Source organism: Pseudorasbora parva, chromosome 4, assembly GCF_024679245.1.
Source record: "Pseudorasbora parva isolate DD20220531a chromosome 4, ASM2467924v1, whole genome shotgun sequence".
In the NCBI taxonomy this organism is placed as follows: Eukaryota; Metazoa; Chordata; class Actinopteri; order Cypriniformes; family Gobionidae; genus Pseudorasbora; species Pseudorasbora parva.
Window position 1 is genome coordinate 49157128 of NC_090175.1, and position 17682 is coordinate 49174809.

General features: G+C 36.9%; 1 protein-coding gene across 2 annotated transcripts in view; it reads right to left on the minus strand.

Moving 5' to 3' along the window:
• Window positions 1-17682, minus strand: part of prkcba (protein kinase C, beta a) — a 44146-nt gene that overhangs the window by 6143 nt on the left and 20321 nt on the right. The window contains exons 3-17 of one of the 2 annotated variants that reach the window (XM_067442119.1): window positions 16794-16876; window positions 15076-15187; window positions 14248-14376; window positions 11362-11518; window positions 11127-11261; window positions 10947-11043; window positions 10698-10844; window positions 9062-9235; window positions 8895-8986; window positions 6722-6784; window positions 4492-4630; window positions 4332-4412; window positions 4105-4212; window positions 3882-4022; window positions 1033-1651 (exon numbers count right to left, since the gene is read on the minus strand). In XM_067442119.1, the coding sequence (XP_067298220.1) occupies window positions 1496-1651; window positions 3882-4022; window positions 4105-4212; window positions 4332-4412; window positions 4492-4630; window positions 6722-6784; window positions 8895-8986; window positions 9062-9235; window positions 10698-10844; window positions 10947-11043; window positions 11127-11261; window positions 11362-11518; window positions 14248-14376; window positions 15076-15187; window positions 16794-16876 (1814 nt within the window). In that variant the 3' untranslated portion in view covers window positions 1033-1495. Of the gene's footprint in view, window positions 1-1032; window positions 1652-3881; window positions 4023-4104; window positions 4213-4331; window positions 4413-4491; window positions 4631-6721; window positions 6785-8894; window positions 8987-9061; window positions 9236-10697; window positions 10845-10946; window positions 11044-11126; window positions 11262-11361; window positions 11519-14247; window positions 14377-15075; window positions 15188-16793; window positions 16877-17682 lie in introns of those variants that run through there. The other variant, XM_067442120.1, reaches the window with a different exon arrangement.

The following is a 17682-nucleotide window of genomic DNA, read 5'->3' on the forward strand; positions in this document are numbered from 1 at the left end:
TAAAATATTTTAAAATAGAATTTTTATAAAATATTATTTTATTTGTTTATATATTTTTAATCAAATAAATGCACCCTTGGTGAAAATAAGAGTTGTTTCCCCCAAAAAACATTAACAAAACTCTTACACTCAAAAACATTCAGGAATCTTACAAAAATCTCTTTAAATTGTAAATTTAGCTATGAAAATGTAATGTTGTCATCTAAAAATCATGGTACATATAATAGACTATAGTTTAACTTTCATAACTAAAATATCATTATCCAGATACTTTGTTTTGGCACGGTTTGTGTGTGCAAGAATAACATGCAAAGGAGGAAAATATACAGACATAGAGAGATCATTAATATATTCCAAATACATATTCATATATTTTCCTCTATATAAACAGTCTGTCCACAGTTTCACAGTAATTTGATCCAAACACTGCCAGGCACAGGTAACAAGTCATAAAATGTCATACATCACAGATTTGGCAGAATAAATGACATAAAAAGATATGTTCTCATAAGTAGTAACAACATCATGATCATCATGTCTGGAAATAAGTTGTTGTAGTTACATCACTATCATTTCCAGTTGGTTTAAGGATGTGGTTATGAGTATCCAAGCAGCACTGGTTGGAAAACTACACGTTGCATGACCAGTTCCTAAACTTTAATCTCTGACTTGGCACGGTTTCACACAAACACACGTACGACACCCAACTGAAAAAGCACTAAAATGGGGTGACCCAGTAAACATCCTGATCAATAAGTGGTAAATGGTTCATTCTGAGGCTCATGGTTAAGAGTGCGTCTATGTTATGGGGAAAAGGATAGATTTGGCAGCTATGTTTAAAATTCTAAAGATATGTTACATCAGAGGCAATGAATAAATCTCATAAAACCAGTCAAGAATGTGTCCAGGTCACATTTCACACCAAACTGAAAAAGAAGAAACATTTGGAATAAATGGCGCCCCTGGGGCAGGACATGCAGACATATATATATATATATATATATATATATATATATATATATATATATATATATATATATATATATATAGTGCCCACAAATTAAGTTTCTACTCTTGTTTTTGTCAATTGTGAACCCCACGTTTCATTTACGGGCCTCTGTAAGAATAAAGTAAATAAAGCCTGTTTTATATGTCATATGTCAATATATTGGGGTGAAATGGGACCTGGACACTGGATTCACCCAGATATTTTTTTTGTTTTTTGAGACCCGTAACACTAAAGTCCATGATATACAAGCATCAAATAGTCAAAATCTTGCGAAGCTGCCACACACTCACTCTTTAGTTCATTTACAAAGTTAGTCAATCTCTCTCTTGATCCTTTGAATCAAACAAGATATAATAAGCAATATAGATTGAAATTACCTCCATTCCTCCTCCAATCTGCTTGAACGTTCTCATTGGCTCATTCAAACTATGTAATTTCAAGATCTGTAATCTCATTGGTCCCTATTTTGTGCTTGGCTAAAACTGGCTACTTGGATTTCACAGATGCAAAAGTTGGATTAATATATGAGAAGCCCTGAAATTCTTCTTGGTCCAGGTTTTGAATCACTTCTTGGTCAGGAGGGGTCAGGATGGGAGGATGGCGGGTGAAAAAACGATCAAAGTTCTCTGCGTCTCGACCGCACTGTGGAGAAGACGAGAGAAGAGAGATATGGGATGGGAAAATGATACGGCATGAGCAACCAAACGAGGAATTAATGACAAATGGAAGCCTCAAATGTGGAAAAAATGGGAAATAATTGATCCAAAAGTGTGATAATAATAACAGCAATACTTCAGTTTTGACTGAGGGAATGCGTCATGACAGAAAATGATAAGCACACATCTGTTTTGCATAACTTAAATATATGAATGCACATATTGGCGGTCAAATTATTACAATCACCTTCCTGCAAAACATTTCATGCACATCATTTTCTGTGTTGGAAACATTTCTGATGCTGCTATCTATTTATTTAAGTCAGCACATGTTAAAAGACACTTTCAGTTTCAGCTGATGAAGGTGCAGCATTCAGAAAAATGACATCTGTGGAATTAGACAATTCCAAGTATTTAAAAAGAAGTGAAAGAGTGAAGAGGGATAGTGAGAAAATAATAAGGGATCTGTATCCAAATCACTTACCTGCGAATGGATGCAATCATTTTAATTCAATATTTGGGGGCCAATCAGGCCACAACCAAATGCATTATTAGACATATACGCTTAGACTTTGAATAAAATGACAATCTAACATTAACCTGACTCTGGCATCACTGTCATATGGGCATCTCTACAAAAAGACTCATCACAAAGAAGTCACAAAATGAACCAAATAATATAATTAAACATGAACATGAGTATTAAAATACTCAACGCAATTTCTAGTAAATGTAACAAATAAGGCCAGGGGTTGTTTAGGAATGATCTGAAAAGTGGGAGAGATGCATTAAAAATCTCATTATATTATAACTTTTACAACATATGTCTAGTTGCCATTTGAAAGCTTAAAAATAAAACTTTGGCAATTACTTTAGCATTATTGTCACTTTATTAATTAGAACTAAACTTTGTTGAAACAGCTATGAATATAAAATTGCATATAAACACTGTTCAAAGGTTTGGGTCAGTAAGATTTACCGTTAAGAAATACCATTAAACAACAAGGATGCATACATTGTTCAAAAGTGACAGTAAAGACTTTGTAACAAAAGATTTCTATTTCAAATAAAGGCCATTCCCTTAAACTTTCTGTTCATCAAAGAATCCTGAAAAATATTGTATCACCATTTTTACAAAAATATTATCAGCACAACCGTTTTCAACATTGATTATTGATAATAAAAAAAAGTTTCTTGAGCAGCAAAACAGCATTTTAGAATGATTTCTGAAGGATCATGTGACACTGAAGACTGGAGTAATGAAACATTCAGATTTGCCCTCACAGGAATATAAATTAAATTTTAAAATATATTTACGTAGAAAACAGTTATTGTTTTATTTTTATTAAAATCAATACTGCCTTGGTGAGCACAAACATTACAAAATCTCACCAAACAGTAGTATGAGTGCATGTGTGGAGTACCATGAATCACTTGCACATTATACAGCCAAAGCAACTGGTTGGCTTTGAAACAGGATATAGAGTTTTATTATGAATAACTTTTTAAGTGTGCTATACTTAAAATGAATGCCATTCATACATGTTCATGTGGTTTAAGTGTCCAAACATATTTTGGGGTCACTCTGTATCACTACATCCTGAGTCAGACCACACCAAACAACAAACCCATAAAATCTGCAGATTCAAAATGCTTACAATCTTTAAATGCTCCATAATTGTTTTCTACAGCATTTGCGAGTCTGAATTCTGAAAGCAAACCTTCACATATTTTGTGCTCAATCTTTGTGGTTTAACAGTGAAAGCATGAACTGTGACTGTTTACTTCCTGCACGGAGCAGGTTGAACCACAGCATCTTGACACAAAATGCATGCACTTCTCTGAAAATTAGGCACTTAAATAACAGAGATATGCTCTTTCACTACACTAAGAGGGCATGTGTCCTAGGAGAAAGAGAAGTGGAAAAAGGATCCCAATGTACTTTTTTTGCCAAACACAGTTACACTTTTTTGATGGCCCACTGTAGACATTCTACCAACTATGTCCCTTTAAAACCAGACAGGGGCCTTTAAATAGTGTATTAGTAGACTTTTAAGTTAGGGCTTGGGTCAGTAGAATAAGTTTACATGTACCAGCAAAGATAATTATAGTCAGCAGAATGTCTGAAATGTGGACTATCGAAATAAAGTGTAATGTGCGCACGCGCACACACACACCAAACGCACGCACAAACGTGCGCACACACAATTACTTACTGCTTTGGGTTTGAAGGGGGGTTGAACTTCTTTATTTTGCAGCTTTTCCCAGTCCATGTAGCGGAAGAAAGCATGTTCCTTAATGTCTCGTTCTCCCTCGGGTCCACAACCCAGACGCTTCCCTGGGTGCTTTGTCATCAGCTACAAACACGTCAGAATGACTGTTAGTGTGTGCAAGCATAGAGAGAAATGTATAAAGCGTGTGCTTGTGTCTGTCGCCTACCCCCTTGCAAATGGCCACTGCTTCTTTTGACATGGATTTCGGGTAAGATACATGATGCTCCATGATGGACTGGAATAGCTCGTCTTCATCCTCACCATCAAAAGGAGGCTAAAGAGGTGGAAAAACATTAGTATCTATCATAAATACAAAATTACTTTTGTAAATGGCTAATCCAATCTGAATTTAGACCCAGAATAGAATAGATCCAGAACATAATATTAGTTTACCTGTCCGGCCAGCATTTCATACAGGAGAACTCCATAAGCCCACCAATCAACAGACTTCCCATACGGCTGATATGCAATGATCTGTAACACAGAAGAGCATTTATGTGCCTTGTGTACACTTGCTCTAATTTACATAATACACTCATATATTCATACACACCTCTGGGGCAATGTAGTCTGGAGTGCCACAGAAGGTTTTGGTTGTGGCCCCATCAAACATGTTCTCTTTGCACATGCCAAAATCAGCGATCTTAATGTGGCCTTCAGCGTCCAACATCACATTATCCAGCTTCAGATCTCTACAGAAACCAAATATGAGAAATTTGATTCCATTATGGTATTACTATTCATAATTTAGTATGAAAAATATAACAAATTGGCAATTTACACCACAGTGGTATAATGACAAAAAGATAATGCATTTTATAAAACAGTTAGTTCAGGTCCTTGATTCTGATTGTTAAATAGCCTTCCCTACGGTTTTATGTATACACAACACCTTTAGCATCATGTTTGTTATCATTTGTATAGACCTATTTCACATTTCCGAGCTTCACAGAGCGGAAGTCGTCATAGTTGGGTTAACTTTTATAGCGGTGAATGAGAAAATACGTTAAATATATTTTGTGTCCCCATTTGCTCAAATAGCACGAAAAAACCCAGCAACAATAGTGATTTCACAACATTCAAAAAGAGGTAAAAATAGAGTGAGATTGATAAAGGCAGTCCAGATAAACAACAAATATGTTAATTATTACTATCGCTCCCACAGGCGCTGTATTAGAAACGACCTCACAGCAGCACTAAGTTGTTTTTGTAATTAGATGCAAAGTAATATAATAAAAACTATTAGTGTTATAAATGTATATAACATTTAAAAAAAATGACAATACAAAAAAAAGTTGCAGGATTTATGATATTGATTACTGTTAAAACGCGTCAGTCTGTGAAAACGGTCCATTGTTAATTGAAGCTGAGAGAGAGTGTGTGTGTGTGTGTGTATACCTGCATTTAGATTAAAGCAATAAGCCCCGAGAAGCCTTGGTTTACAGTGTATTTATAAAAGCTGAGTGTGGCATTTTTAGGCACAACGCAAAGCTGTTCCTGACCGTGAACAGCGAACACTGATCTCCCTTATCCCAGCTCATCTTTGACGACCAAGTCATCACTTTCTGCTTCTCAGTCACTAACCTAGGGGTTCGGTTTGACCCCCAGCTGACCTTCAATGACCATATTAAACATCGGCAAAACCTCCTTCCACCACCTTCGAAACATCTCCAAACTCTGTCCCCTTTTAACCTTTCCAGATGCAGAGAAACTTGTCCATGCCTTTGCCTCCACCAGGCTGGACTACTGCAACGGACTCTTCCGTGGGATTTCTGGCAGAAATATCCAGATGCTTCAATACATCCAGAACAGTGCTGCCAGAGTTCTTATGCAAGTCCGTAAATATGATCACATAACTCCCATCCTACACTCATTGCACTGGCTCCCTGTTTCATTCCAGATCGACTACAAAATCCTCCTGCTCACACATAAATGCATCACCGGACATGCACCTCCATATCTACAGGAACTCATCAGTCTGAAATCCTCCACCTGCACCACCTCAGATCATCAGGCCCCCTGCTTCTTCAAGTCCCCATCACCAGGCATCGTACCATGGGGGATCGAGGGGGATCGAGGGGGACCGCACCGCGGCTTTGGAACCTCCTCCACAGTGAGATGAGAGCAGTACAGAGCCTGGGCCAGTTTAAAGCTGAACTGAAGACTTTTCTGTTCAGAAAGGCTTTTATGTGTTGATTGTTTGTATTATTCTACATTTTTACTTTTTATTCATTTTTGTTATTTTTCCCTTTTTCCATTATTGCACTTTGAAATTCTTCAGAATGAAAGGTGCGTTATAAATAAAATCTATTATTATTATTTATTATCTATATAACAGCACCAGAAGTTACACTATTACGTCATTAGGTGTCGGCAACGACTTAATGAGTGAGTCCCTCAATAGTGACGACTTTATATTAAAAAGACTAAAACTTCTTGTGTGAACAAAGGAACAAGACACCACTGATAAATGAGCGCCGTCACTGTCAGGACACATGAAAACCCCTTTACTGTTAAAAAGACAAGATATTGCAGCAGACATTCAACAGATTTTTAATTATGAATATAGACCTGACCTAAGAGTGGTTGCTAAGGGTGAAGCAGTCATAGCCGTGACTCATTCACCATACAGCACAGCCTCTCGTACCTTATTACTTACGTACACTGTGTATTATTATTCAACTTTTATGCTTCAATTCCACTGTTCAAAATTAATTTCACCATGACAAACCCATGTGCATTCAGAGTACACTCTCAAACAAACAAACAAACAAACATGTCACCTGTAAATAATGCCCTTAGAATGAAGGAAGAACAGGCCGATGGCAATTTCTGCAGCATAGAACCTGATGGTAAACAAAAACTAGAATTAAAAACAGTTAAATTATTGATCATCCAATGTATGAATAAATCTAAATAACAGTAGTTTTGTTGGTTGGCATTAACATTAATATTCAAAATTAGCCATACCACAAATCAACAACTATGATGAATGCTTTTAATGAATGGCGACAACAGTAACAACATTTTTACTATACAGTCCCTGACAAAAGTCTTGTCGCTTGTGTACAAATTGACCTAAAGTGCCGCTGAAATATATTTCTAATCAAGATATTTTTACAAAAAATGGCTCATTTTAATCCCACCAGCTTTTGTGATAATGTTTTAGTGAAAAACTAAACTTTCAAAAAGTATTCTAATATTCACAGCTTGGTAAAGCCCAGTGTTGTCACCTTGTCATATGACCTTCACCTGTGACTTATAATGGATCAATTAGGTCTCAAGTGTGTATAAAAAGAACCCCAGTACGCTAGACCTTCACATCAACTGCAACTAGACCTCTGCAAACATGCCTAAGATTCACCCTGAGACTAAAGTTTTGATTATCAAGAGGCTGAAGACCAGATCTACTGCTGATGTGGCAGACACCTTTAATGTGTCTCAGCGTCAAGTACAGAGGATAAAAAAAAGATTTGAAGAGACTGGAGACGTTTTTGACAAGCCCAGGTCAGGCAGACCCCGCAAGACAACTGCTCGAGAGGACCGTTTGTTGGCTCGAAAATCCAAGGCCAGCCCATTTTCCACTGCAGCAGAGCTCCACGAGACCTGGTCACCTGAAGTCCCTGTGTCAACCAGAACAGTTTGTCGGATTCTGTCTCGAAATGGCCTCCATGGTCGAATCAGTGCCCAGAAGCCAGCACTAAACAAAAGACAATTGAAAAACCATGTGGCATTTGCCAAGGCCCACAGCCTGCTAAAAGGATGGATGCTGGAAAGGTGGCAGAAGGTGGATTTTCAGATGAATCTTCAGTTGAATTACACCACAGTCGCCGCAAATATTGCAGGAGACCTACTGGAGCCAGAATGGATCCGAGATTCACCCAGAAAACAGTGAAGTTTGGTGGCGGAAAAATCATGGTCTGGGGTTACATCCAGTATGGGGGTGTGCGAGAGATCTGCAGGGTGGAAGGCAACATCAATAGTCTAAAATACCAAGAAATGTTAGCTACCTCTTATATTCCCAACCATAAAAGAGGCCAAATTCTGCAGCAGGACGGTGCTCCATCGCATACTTCCATCTCCACATCAAAGTTCCTCAAGGCAAAGAAGATCAAGATGCTCCATGATTGGCCAGCCCAGTCACCAGACATGAACATTGAGCATATGTGGGGTAGGATGAAAGAGGACGCATGGAAGACGAAACCAAAGAATATTGATGAACCCTGGGAGGCATGCAAGACTGCTTTCTTATCTATTCCTGATGACTTCATCAATAAATTGTATGAATCCTTGCCAAACCGCATTGATGCAGTCCTTCAAGCTCATGGAAGTCATACAAGATATTAAATTTGGATCTCACAGCACCACAACTTAATTTGCTGACATATTTTTGTATTTACAGTAAATTTGTTCCATTTCTGTATAGGCGACAAAACTTTTGTCTTGCCAAAATTTGACCTTTCTGTCTTGATTAAATGATAAATATTTTTTCTGTGAACATTATTTATTTCAGTGCATTAAACATCATTTGGGAGGGTTTTAGCTTTTCATATGAGCTATTTCTAACACCAATGAATTAATTAAAAGTCAGGTTAATATCAGATATTTCTAGAAAATAGATAAGCGACAAGACTTTTGTCAGGGACTGTACATATTTTTCTTAATTTTAAAATGCATACTAAACTGTTAGCATTGGTATGATTTTTTTAATGCTTTTGATCAAAAATACAGTAAAAACAGTAATATTGTGAAACATTATTGCAATTCAAAATAATACATTTTAACCAAACCAATCAATATTATTGATTGAATGCTGAATCTTTCAGCAGCCATTAAAATCTTAAATATATATTAGCTGTCTTAAAAAAATAAAAATACTACTTTGTTCAATACATAATTATCTCATTCATTTTGTCATTATTTACGTGTTTTCTGTGTTTGTGAGTAAATACATACACAGCATGGGGTTCCTTAAATTTTCCCACTTGTTGTATCTGATACATCAAATCTCCACCATTGATATACTCCATCACGAAGTAAAGCCGGTCCTACAAAAAACAACAACAAAACTGAGCATAAGATTATGTAAAGTGTTTGTCGTGTTTTGTGTGTGTGATGTGTACCATGGTCTGAAAGCACGAGTGGAGCTGGGTGAGGAAGGGCGGTTTCCCAGAGAGAGCGAGAACTCTCTTCTCCACCATAGTGCATTCCACATCATCATCCTGAATGACCACATCCTTCTTCAAGATCTTTACTGCGTACAGCTCATCTGAGCCTTTACGCTCGGCAAGCATCACCTGGAGGAGGACAGAGCAGGAATACTGAGACATTGACATTGACTGAGACGGTGATTAAAATAATGTATAGTTTATTTAAACGTTAAATAAATGCGTAAATATATCGAGTAATTATGTATAACTGACTAATAATTGATTGAGTTATAAATACATTTGCTGTCCTAAAATATTTATCGATAAGTATGTGATACAATGTATTGCTTAAAAAAAAATATTTTACATTTCTGACTATTCAACCAGACTTTAAAAGAACAGATTTTGAAATACTTTTATACTAAACATTAGGGCTGACCCCGAATAGTCGAAGATTCGATGCATCGATATGCGGAGCCTGATTCGACTACCGATCTCACGGTCGAATCTTCGCGGGTGTTATGAAACGAGGATCATACCATTTTGGCAATATGGGGGTGCTCAATATTTTAAAGACATGTCGCGGTGCTGAGCTGAGCATCGGTGTGCGACCCCTTTAAGGGCGCTGAGCTTCGCACCGCGCCTTTAAAATTAGAACACGTTCAATGAGTGTACACACACCGGCGGCAGCATTCAGCGCCTGTCCGCGGCCACTCGGGAAGTTGTTTAAAATCCTGCTGCACCACAGAGCGCTTTTGTGCAGCTCATCTGTCAGTCAATTCAAAATTGAGCTCACGTGTATATAATGTGCGCGTCAGGTGGCGGTGTGAGTGAGATCCTGAGGCGCGCGGGGCTGAGCTTCGCTTACGTCTTCACCCGCTTGTATGTAAACGCACCCAAAGTGTTCTTTTCCTCTCTAGGCAGGTATTTTTTTTAGGTTTATTTATCAAAATGTTCTTTTATATATTTGTGTGATGTTCTGTATTTCGATCGCAGCTTTAACATGTTATGAGAAAACGGTTTATTAATGTTTATCCACCACATTACCTTTTAGGCTATACCTGAAAAAGAAAGCCATTGTCAGTTCGTCTGTCAGTTGGCAGGCAGTTTTGGTCGCTTTATTAAAAGTTGTTGCTGTGTGCAGTGTGTAAAGGAAAATAAAAATAGTTTGACCCTTCTGCTGACAGTGTCGTGCCCCTCCCAACCCATTCACACACACAGATGATTCGACTATCAGTCGACCATAGAGAGATTCGGCAATTCTGATTCGATTGTCTAAATCCTTAGTCGAGGACAGCCCTACTAAACGTACAGCTGTTTAAATGCTTAAATGCATTCAAATGCTTTTTATTTTGTATTTTTTATTTTACAGTGTCCTTCTTACACGTTATACTCACTGTAGTAATAACAGTGAATTATGCATAATTACATGTAAATAACACTAGACCAAACCCTAACCCTACAGTAAGTAAATTATGTTATTTAATTTACTCTTTGTAGAGGAAAAAGAGAAAACTATTTTTTTTATTAATTCAATGAGTCCTTGCTAAAAGTATTAATTTCTTAAAAACAAAAGTATAAAATAATATATAAAACAATGTGTTTCTACCTTGCCAAAGCTGCCTTTGCCCAGCACCATGATGAAGTTGAAGTCTGTGAGCTTCATGCGGTCTTGGTTGCCATTGGCATCATATTTGGAGATGTCATTCTTTGAAGAGCCATCTATATTCTTAGTGCCAGGGCCAATCTTGGCTCTCTAGAGTAAAAAAGAAAAGAAAACAACATTTCTGAATATTGTCAAAAAAGGGAGGAAAGCTAGATAAAAAATGTGTTTACAAAATGGGAAGGTGGATTCCACCTCAAATTTCTGCCTCAGTTCTTCATTGCCCTCCTCTCCATCTGGCGGAACTGGAACATTGAAATATTCCCCTTCCTCTTGGCCCAGACACTTAAACCTGCAATCCAAACAGATGGTCAAGACGATGGTCTCAAACCTCGAGCACCGAGGTCGGATCTATCACATCATGGTAGTGCTTACCATCCATCGACACCTTGTTTCTGCAGCTCAGAGATGCCAAAAGACATGGATCCCATGAAGTCATTTCTGCTGGTCAGATCCCAATCCCACACCTCCACTGACAAACGCCTGTCTTTATCTGTATCTTTGAGGTTACTATGGTAGCATTCAGATGGAAACAGACATTGCACACATGTAAAACATCCACACAAATGCATGCACTTGATTGCAGATTGGTTGATTTTTTTTCACTCACAAGCTGAAGTGTTCATCCCAGGTAGGATTGAGGGAGCACTTGATGGTTTTGGTCTTCTGCTTGCTCTCGCTCTTTGGGTCTGGAATTAATTTAAGCTTCACGTATGGATCTGACAGACCGTTTGGATCCATTGGCACCAAGTTACGAGCCTCCTTGACTATAAAAAAATAATAATAATAATAATGTGAAAACCAATGAATGCACCTCTTGATGGAAATAAATGTTGTAATGTTATTAAGTGCAACTTTTTGGTCAAGATCTTGTATTGACAATGCGAGAGTACAGCACTATGTAAAATCTTGACATTGTCATCCTGGAATATGGCCATGATGTGTCTTCGGGGCCATTTCTAGCCATTTTGACGCCCTAGGCGAAATCCTTATTAGTAACCCCCCACCCCCAGCATGGGATTACAGGTATTAATTTTAATCCTTATTAACAAATATATATAAGTTTATAAATGTTTCCAAATATTCCTATCTGCCCATTTCACAGCGTGATTTCACAGCGCCACAAATGCCAAAAAATACAAATTTGTGCACTTTTTATTATAAGTATTTGTATTATTATTTATTATTTTTTTTAATTGGCCTTTGAATTGAGCTTTATTGTGTGGTAAAAAAAAATGTTACCTTGAAAAAGCAATGACCGAGCTCTTTGATCTAATGGTGTTGAGTGCTCCAAATGCAAACGTCACATGCAACAGTCAGACAGTAATTGACAGTACTCTGATCTAATATAGGAATCGTCTGATTGACAGTACTCTAGCCCAGTAGGGGGAACCAGTGGGGGCAGCAATCATATTTCATCTTTACAAACGCCCCTGCAAAAATGCAATGCCAGTCAGATATGCGCTCACTGGCGCCCCGTCGTCTGATGGCACCCTAGGCGCCCGCCTAGTTCGTCTATGCCTAAAAACGGCCCTGTGTCTTCTTACATGGTTGTTTAAGAAATTAAAAGCTACACTAACATTCCATCAATTAGGATTAGAAAAACCTTTTGCCAAATATGTAGCATGCTAGAAACATAATAATCACTGCAATAATGATCCAATCATAGACTCTTAAGCATTTGTCTCCTTAAATCCAAACAGCGACTTTTACTTTGTCCGAGCAGGGTGTTATAATGTCATCTGCAGCACAGCTTTTCACACTAAAGATGTACGAATGCTATAAATAATAGGCATAACAGTTTGTGAAACTTCAGCTATCTATATACCCAGCCCTCTAAATGTAGCTGTATATAGCTTATGGGTGGGTGAGCTGCTGTGAATGGGATGTGGGGCGATCGTTGGTGGATTGATCACATGTTTTCCAGAGGATGCGGTTTCTGCCCAAGGCAAAAAGACCTGAGAAAAACACACAGACTCATTTACAACACTTTGCTGCCGAGTTGTGTTTTTTTAAATCAAGTATTTGGAATATTTTATATGAAAATAATTTCTCCATTTACATTTTTTTGTAGCAAGAACTGTAATCAAAAAACATAAGCTAAAAACATAAACATTTGACCATTATTGCTAAATTTCCATTCTGTTCTCTTCTTTTGTTCTACTGATTTGCATGCTTGCTTGAAAATGTAAGCTAGTAAAGTAGTTTGCTTTCTGCCCTGCTCATATGAGCCCCAACAGCACTCACCATATTTGCTTATAATATTCCATATTTAAAACCAGCACAGCTGTGGGTTTTCTAATTTCTGAACAAAGTCCCTTCCCAAAGTCCCTTTCCCTTCCTCAGTAACTCCAGTCTGTTTGCTATACTATCCAGTCTATAAAGAGGAGTACATTTTTATCAGAGCATTTGTTTGGAGAAGCACCTGCCCAATAAAAATAAGCACAAATGACATAAAAATACAGTGTATTTTTTTAGCTGTATCTCTCATCTAAACTGGTAACACGATTCAATAACGCTTGTTTATTACATTAGTTAACATGAACTAATAATGGAAAATAATTCTAAAGCATTTATTAATCTTAGCTCATGTTAATTTTAACATTTACTAATACATTAAAATCAAACGTTGTATATTATTTAAATGGAACTGAGCTGACATGAACTAACAATTAACATTATGTTTTTTTATGAACTAATCTTAACAAAGATGAATTAATACTGAAACAAATGTATTGCTCATTGTCAATTAACGCATTAGCTAATGGGACCTTGTAGTAAAGGGTTAACTCGAAAACAGTAAAATCTTGATCTATCATGCCAGGACCAAATATTCAAACACTGGTAGTGCAACCTAAAAAACTACATTGTAGTGTCTGATTTAAAAAGTATAAAGAAATATCAGATAACCAAACGTGATATTTTTTCTGGTCAAAGTGATTTTAAACTGGGTTTAAACTTGAGTTCAGCTAGATTAGCCTGACCAGTTGAAAAGTTGTTTTTTTCCTTTAAAAAAAAAAAAACTGATAATTTTTTTTATAAGAGTTAATAAGATTTTAATTTTTTTTGAAAGAAGTCTCTTATGCTCACCAAATCTCTATTTAATTGATAAAAGAGACCAGCAAACCAAGACATTGCTTTGAGGCTGATTTGGGTGTTAGGACATTGCCATGCGATTGCTGATCTGTTGTGTTCGGCTTACTATGTGTGCTTTGTGGTTACTAGGGTATTTCAGATAGTTCCTAGTTCTGAGTTTTGTGGGGGGTGCGGTCTAATTTGCTAAATTAGTTTATTTATGTAACATAATAATGATAAAGATCATTATATATATATATATATATATATATATATATATATATATATATATATATATATATATATATATATATATATATATATATATATATATATATATATATATATATATTTATTTTTTATGTGTGTGTGTGTGTGTGTGTGTGTGTGTGTGTGTGTGTGTGTGTGTGTGTTTACTCACTGGTCACGTTGAGTACATAATTTGTGATACTAGCAGTGATATACAGGCGTCCTCTCCTCTCGGTGTGGTCTGTTCCACACAGGCTGGGGACATTTTCCACGCATCGTTTATGAATATTCATCATACAAGCTAAAGAAAACCACATATAATTAGATTGACAGCATTACACATGTAGCGTTTGGTTTTTCACGACTTACTAAGAAATGCCCACACAAACACCGCAGACACCAAGACTTACACATGCACACACAAAAACACCCACAGTTACACACACACACACACACACACACACACACACACACACACACACACACACACACACACACACACACACACACACACACACACACACACACACACACACACACACACACACACACACACACACACACACAAGCAAAAACATATACAGAACACTTGATAAACAGCTGTATTTACATTTGTACCACACACCAAAATAATTTACATATTTAAAAGATTCAAAAACAAATTTTTTTTACATATGCATTTTAATGAATCCTTTCCAAATAACAGTTTATCTCTTTCAACAGTAGATCACACAGTATATCATGTAATGCATCATCATAAACAGCAGAGGTCACTGTATGGAGGGATTCATTGGTTCAGTGTTTGTGTGTGTGTGTGTGTGTGTGTGTGTGTGTGTGTGTGTGTGTGTGTGTGTGTGTGTGTGTGTGTGTGTGTGTGTGTGTGTGTGTGTGTGTGTGTGTGTGTGTGTGTGTGTGTGTGTGTGTGTGTGTGTGTGTGTGTGTGTGTGTGTGTGTGTGTGTGTGTGTGTGTGTGTGTGTGTGTGTGCAGGTTTAAACTCACTGTCACATTTCATCCCCTGGTGTATGAGCCCGTACAGTAGAGATCCACAGTGGTCACAGAATGTGGGGCTGGAGTACGTGTGTACCTTGAATTTGTGCTTACTGCGAGGATCCTGTGGCACAAAAACACAATGATTTCTTATCAAAGAAAGAAACTACCTCAACAGGAAAGTAATATTACTAAACTTACAGGTTACAATAACTCAGATCTAGGTTACTAGGTTAACCTCCTTTATAGGTTACAATAAATCAGAGGCAAACCAAAGTTACAAAGCCCGTTTTAACGGGAAAATATAATTTATATACTGAAGCTGTGGAATATTATATATATATAGATATATATATATATATATATAGATTATATTTGTTATATTTAATTCAATCAAATTATTATAATTATAATTATATCAAAATATAAATATATATATATATACACACACACAAATACACATGCATGTATATGTTTAAGAAATATTTGTATGCTGTGTGTGTGTATGCTACTGACCAATTTGGCCATAGCAACTATTGCTGTCTGTCGTATGGATTAAACTATGTTTCAGCCATTATTCCCAATTGAATATGTAGAACATCAGAAGGAACAGCTACATCTGCTCCAACGTTGCTTAAGTTAACAAATGTAATTTATATTACATTTTGATTTACGATTTATTCATTTTATTTATACAATTTATATTAACAACATTGAGATACTATGTAGTTTTTATTGACATTTAGAATTTTGCTAGGTGTTTTGTCATGGTTATGTGTTTTAAGTATGTCTAAATTGTTTTTTATTTATTTTCAGGTTTACTTTTGAGTCATTTTAGTACATCAAGTTGAATTAAGGACAGAGCTTAGCAAAGGGTCAATTGCAGCAAGATATACAAGGAAGAATCTAAAATTCAGTGGATATTGAGGCACCATATGAAACAATATGCTAAATTCCTACAGCTAGAGGGCGCCAATATAGAAACCCAAGAAATAAAATGCTGCAAATTATACTATAAAAATAAAGTGCAGCTATAATGAAGCAGAATTTTGATGGCTGCCTTTCCTTCATTAAGATGATGCCAGCAAGAGCAAGTTAAACCACACAAAAGCAAGTTAAGGGTCTAATTATTTAACACGTCCTCTGGTATACGCAAGCTTTTGTACAGGAGTCAGTGGTGTAAAGGTCAAGAATCATAGCTTTTCTACACAGCTGCATCACACAATGGAGATACAACAAACATCACTTTTCATGTACAGTATCATTCAAAGGAAAACAAATATAATTGGCTGCAATGCATAAACAAAGCACAACACAGGAAGTGCACACATATGTGCGCCTGCTTTTACACATAGGGAGGAAGCGCGGTTATAAATAGAGATTAGAGAAGAGAAGAGAAAACTGATGTGTCTGCCTGTGTGCACGTGATTATAGGCTATAGTGCAAGCAAAAACATGAGGAACATGATTAGTGTTAGGCTTCATTAAACAGTACGTAATCAGTTACCACTGAATAAATATTTAAACTGCTCACCAAGCAGTGTGTTTACATGAATAAGTGTGTGTGTGTGTGTGTGTGTGTGTGTGTGTGTGTGTGTACTGCTTAGTCACCGGAAGTAGTTTCTTTCAAATGAAAAGGAAGTGCAGTTCACTATCAGAAAAGATGTTGCAAGAGAAGCTGACGGATGAAAGGGAGGTGGGTGAGGGAGCTGTTTGTAAGGCTTCACTTACATCTGATGCAGGGCCCTTGTCGGCCCCTGGGCAAGAAAAAGCAACAAATTCATGGCAGCGTTTGTGGACCACGAAACCGCACACTGGGGGAGAGAGAACAAAAAACATTTTTTCTATTATATTCAATATAAAAACATCAAAGCAAGTTGCATTTAGTTTACAGAAAGAAAGTGCAAGCACCGTTCTTTATAAAAAGACAAAACAAAGTACACAGTCCAGAATGAAAACAAAGGATTTGGAAACTTTCTGGTTGTCAAATGTTAGTAAATGCTCTGTTAGTTCTGAGTAAAGTTGTGGCATTTTTATTAGTTTTATCTTAGATATTTCTATTTAGATTTTTATTTCAGTACTTCAACTCATTTGATTTCAGTTTGTTACCAACACAGGTTTCTGCAGCTTTTATAAAGGTAACTTTGGTCCTTTTTAAGACCAATTAAAGAACATTAAAGGGATACTTCACCGCTTTTTCATATTAAACTGTTATTCCCTTAACTAAAACGAGTTGATACATACCTCTCTCGTCTGAGTGTGTGCACTTAATCTCTCTGACGCGCGGTGACGATCAGATAGCATTTAGCTTAGCCCACTAAGCCCAGTTCATTCACTATGGTACCAATCAGAGATCAAGTTAGAAGTGACCAAACACCTCCACGTTTTCCCTATTTAAATACAGTTACAAGAATAGTTGAACGATCAAGTATGATGACACAAAATAAAACGTGGCGCTTTTCTAAGCGGATTAAAAAGGAGAACTATAATGTATGGAGGAATAGCACTTCTGAGAGTACTTTGACTCGGCGCAGTAAAAAGTCCTCCCTCACATCTCCCCTCCCCCCCATTGACAGAAATGAGAGAGTGAGGGGGAGATGTGAGGGAGGATGTTTCAGCC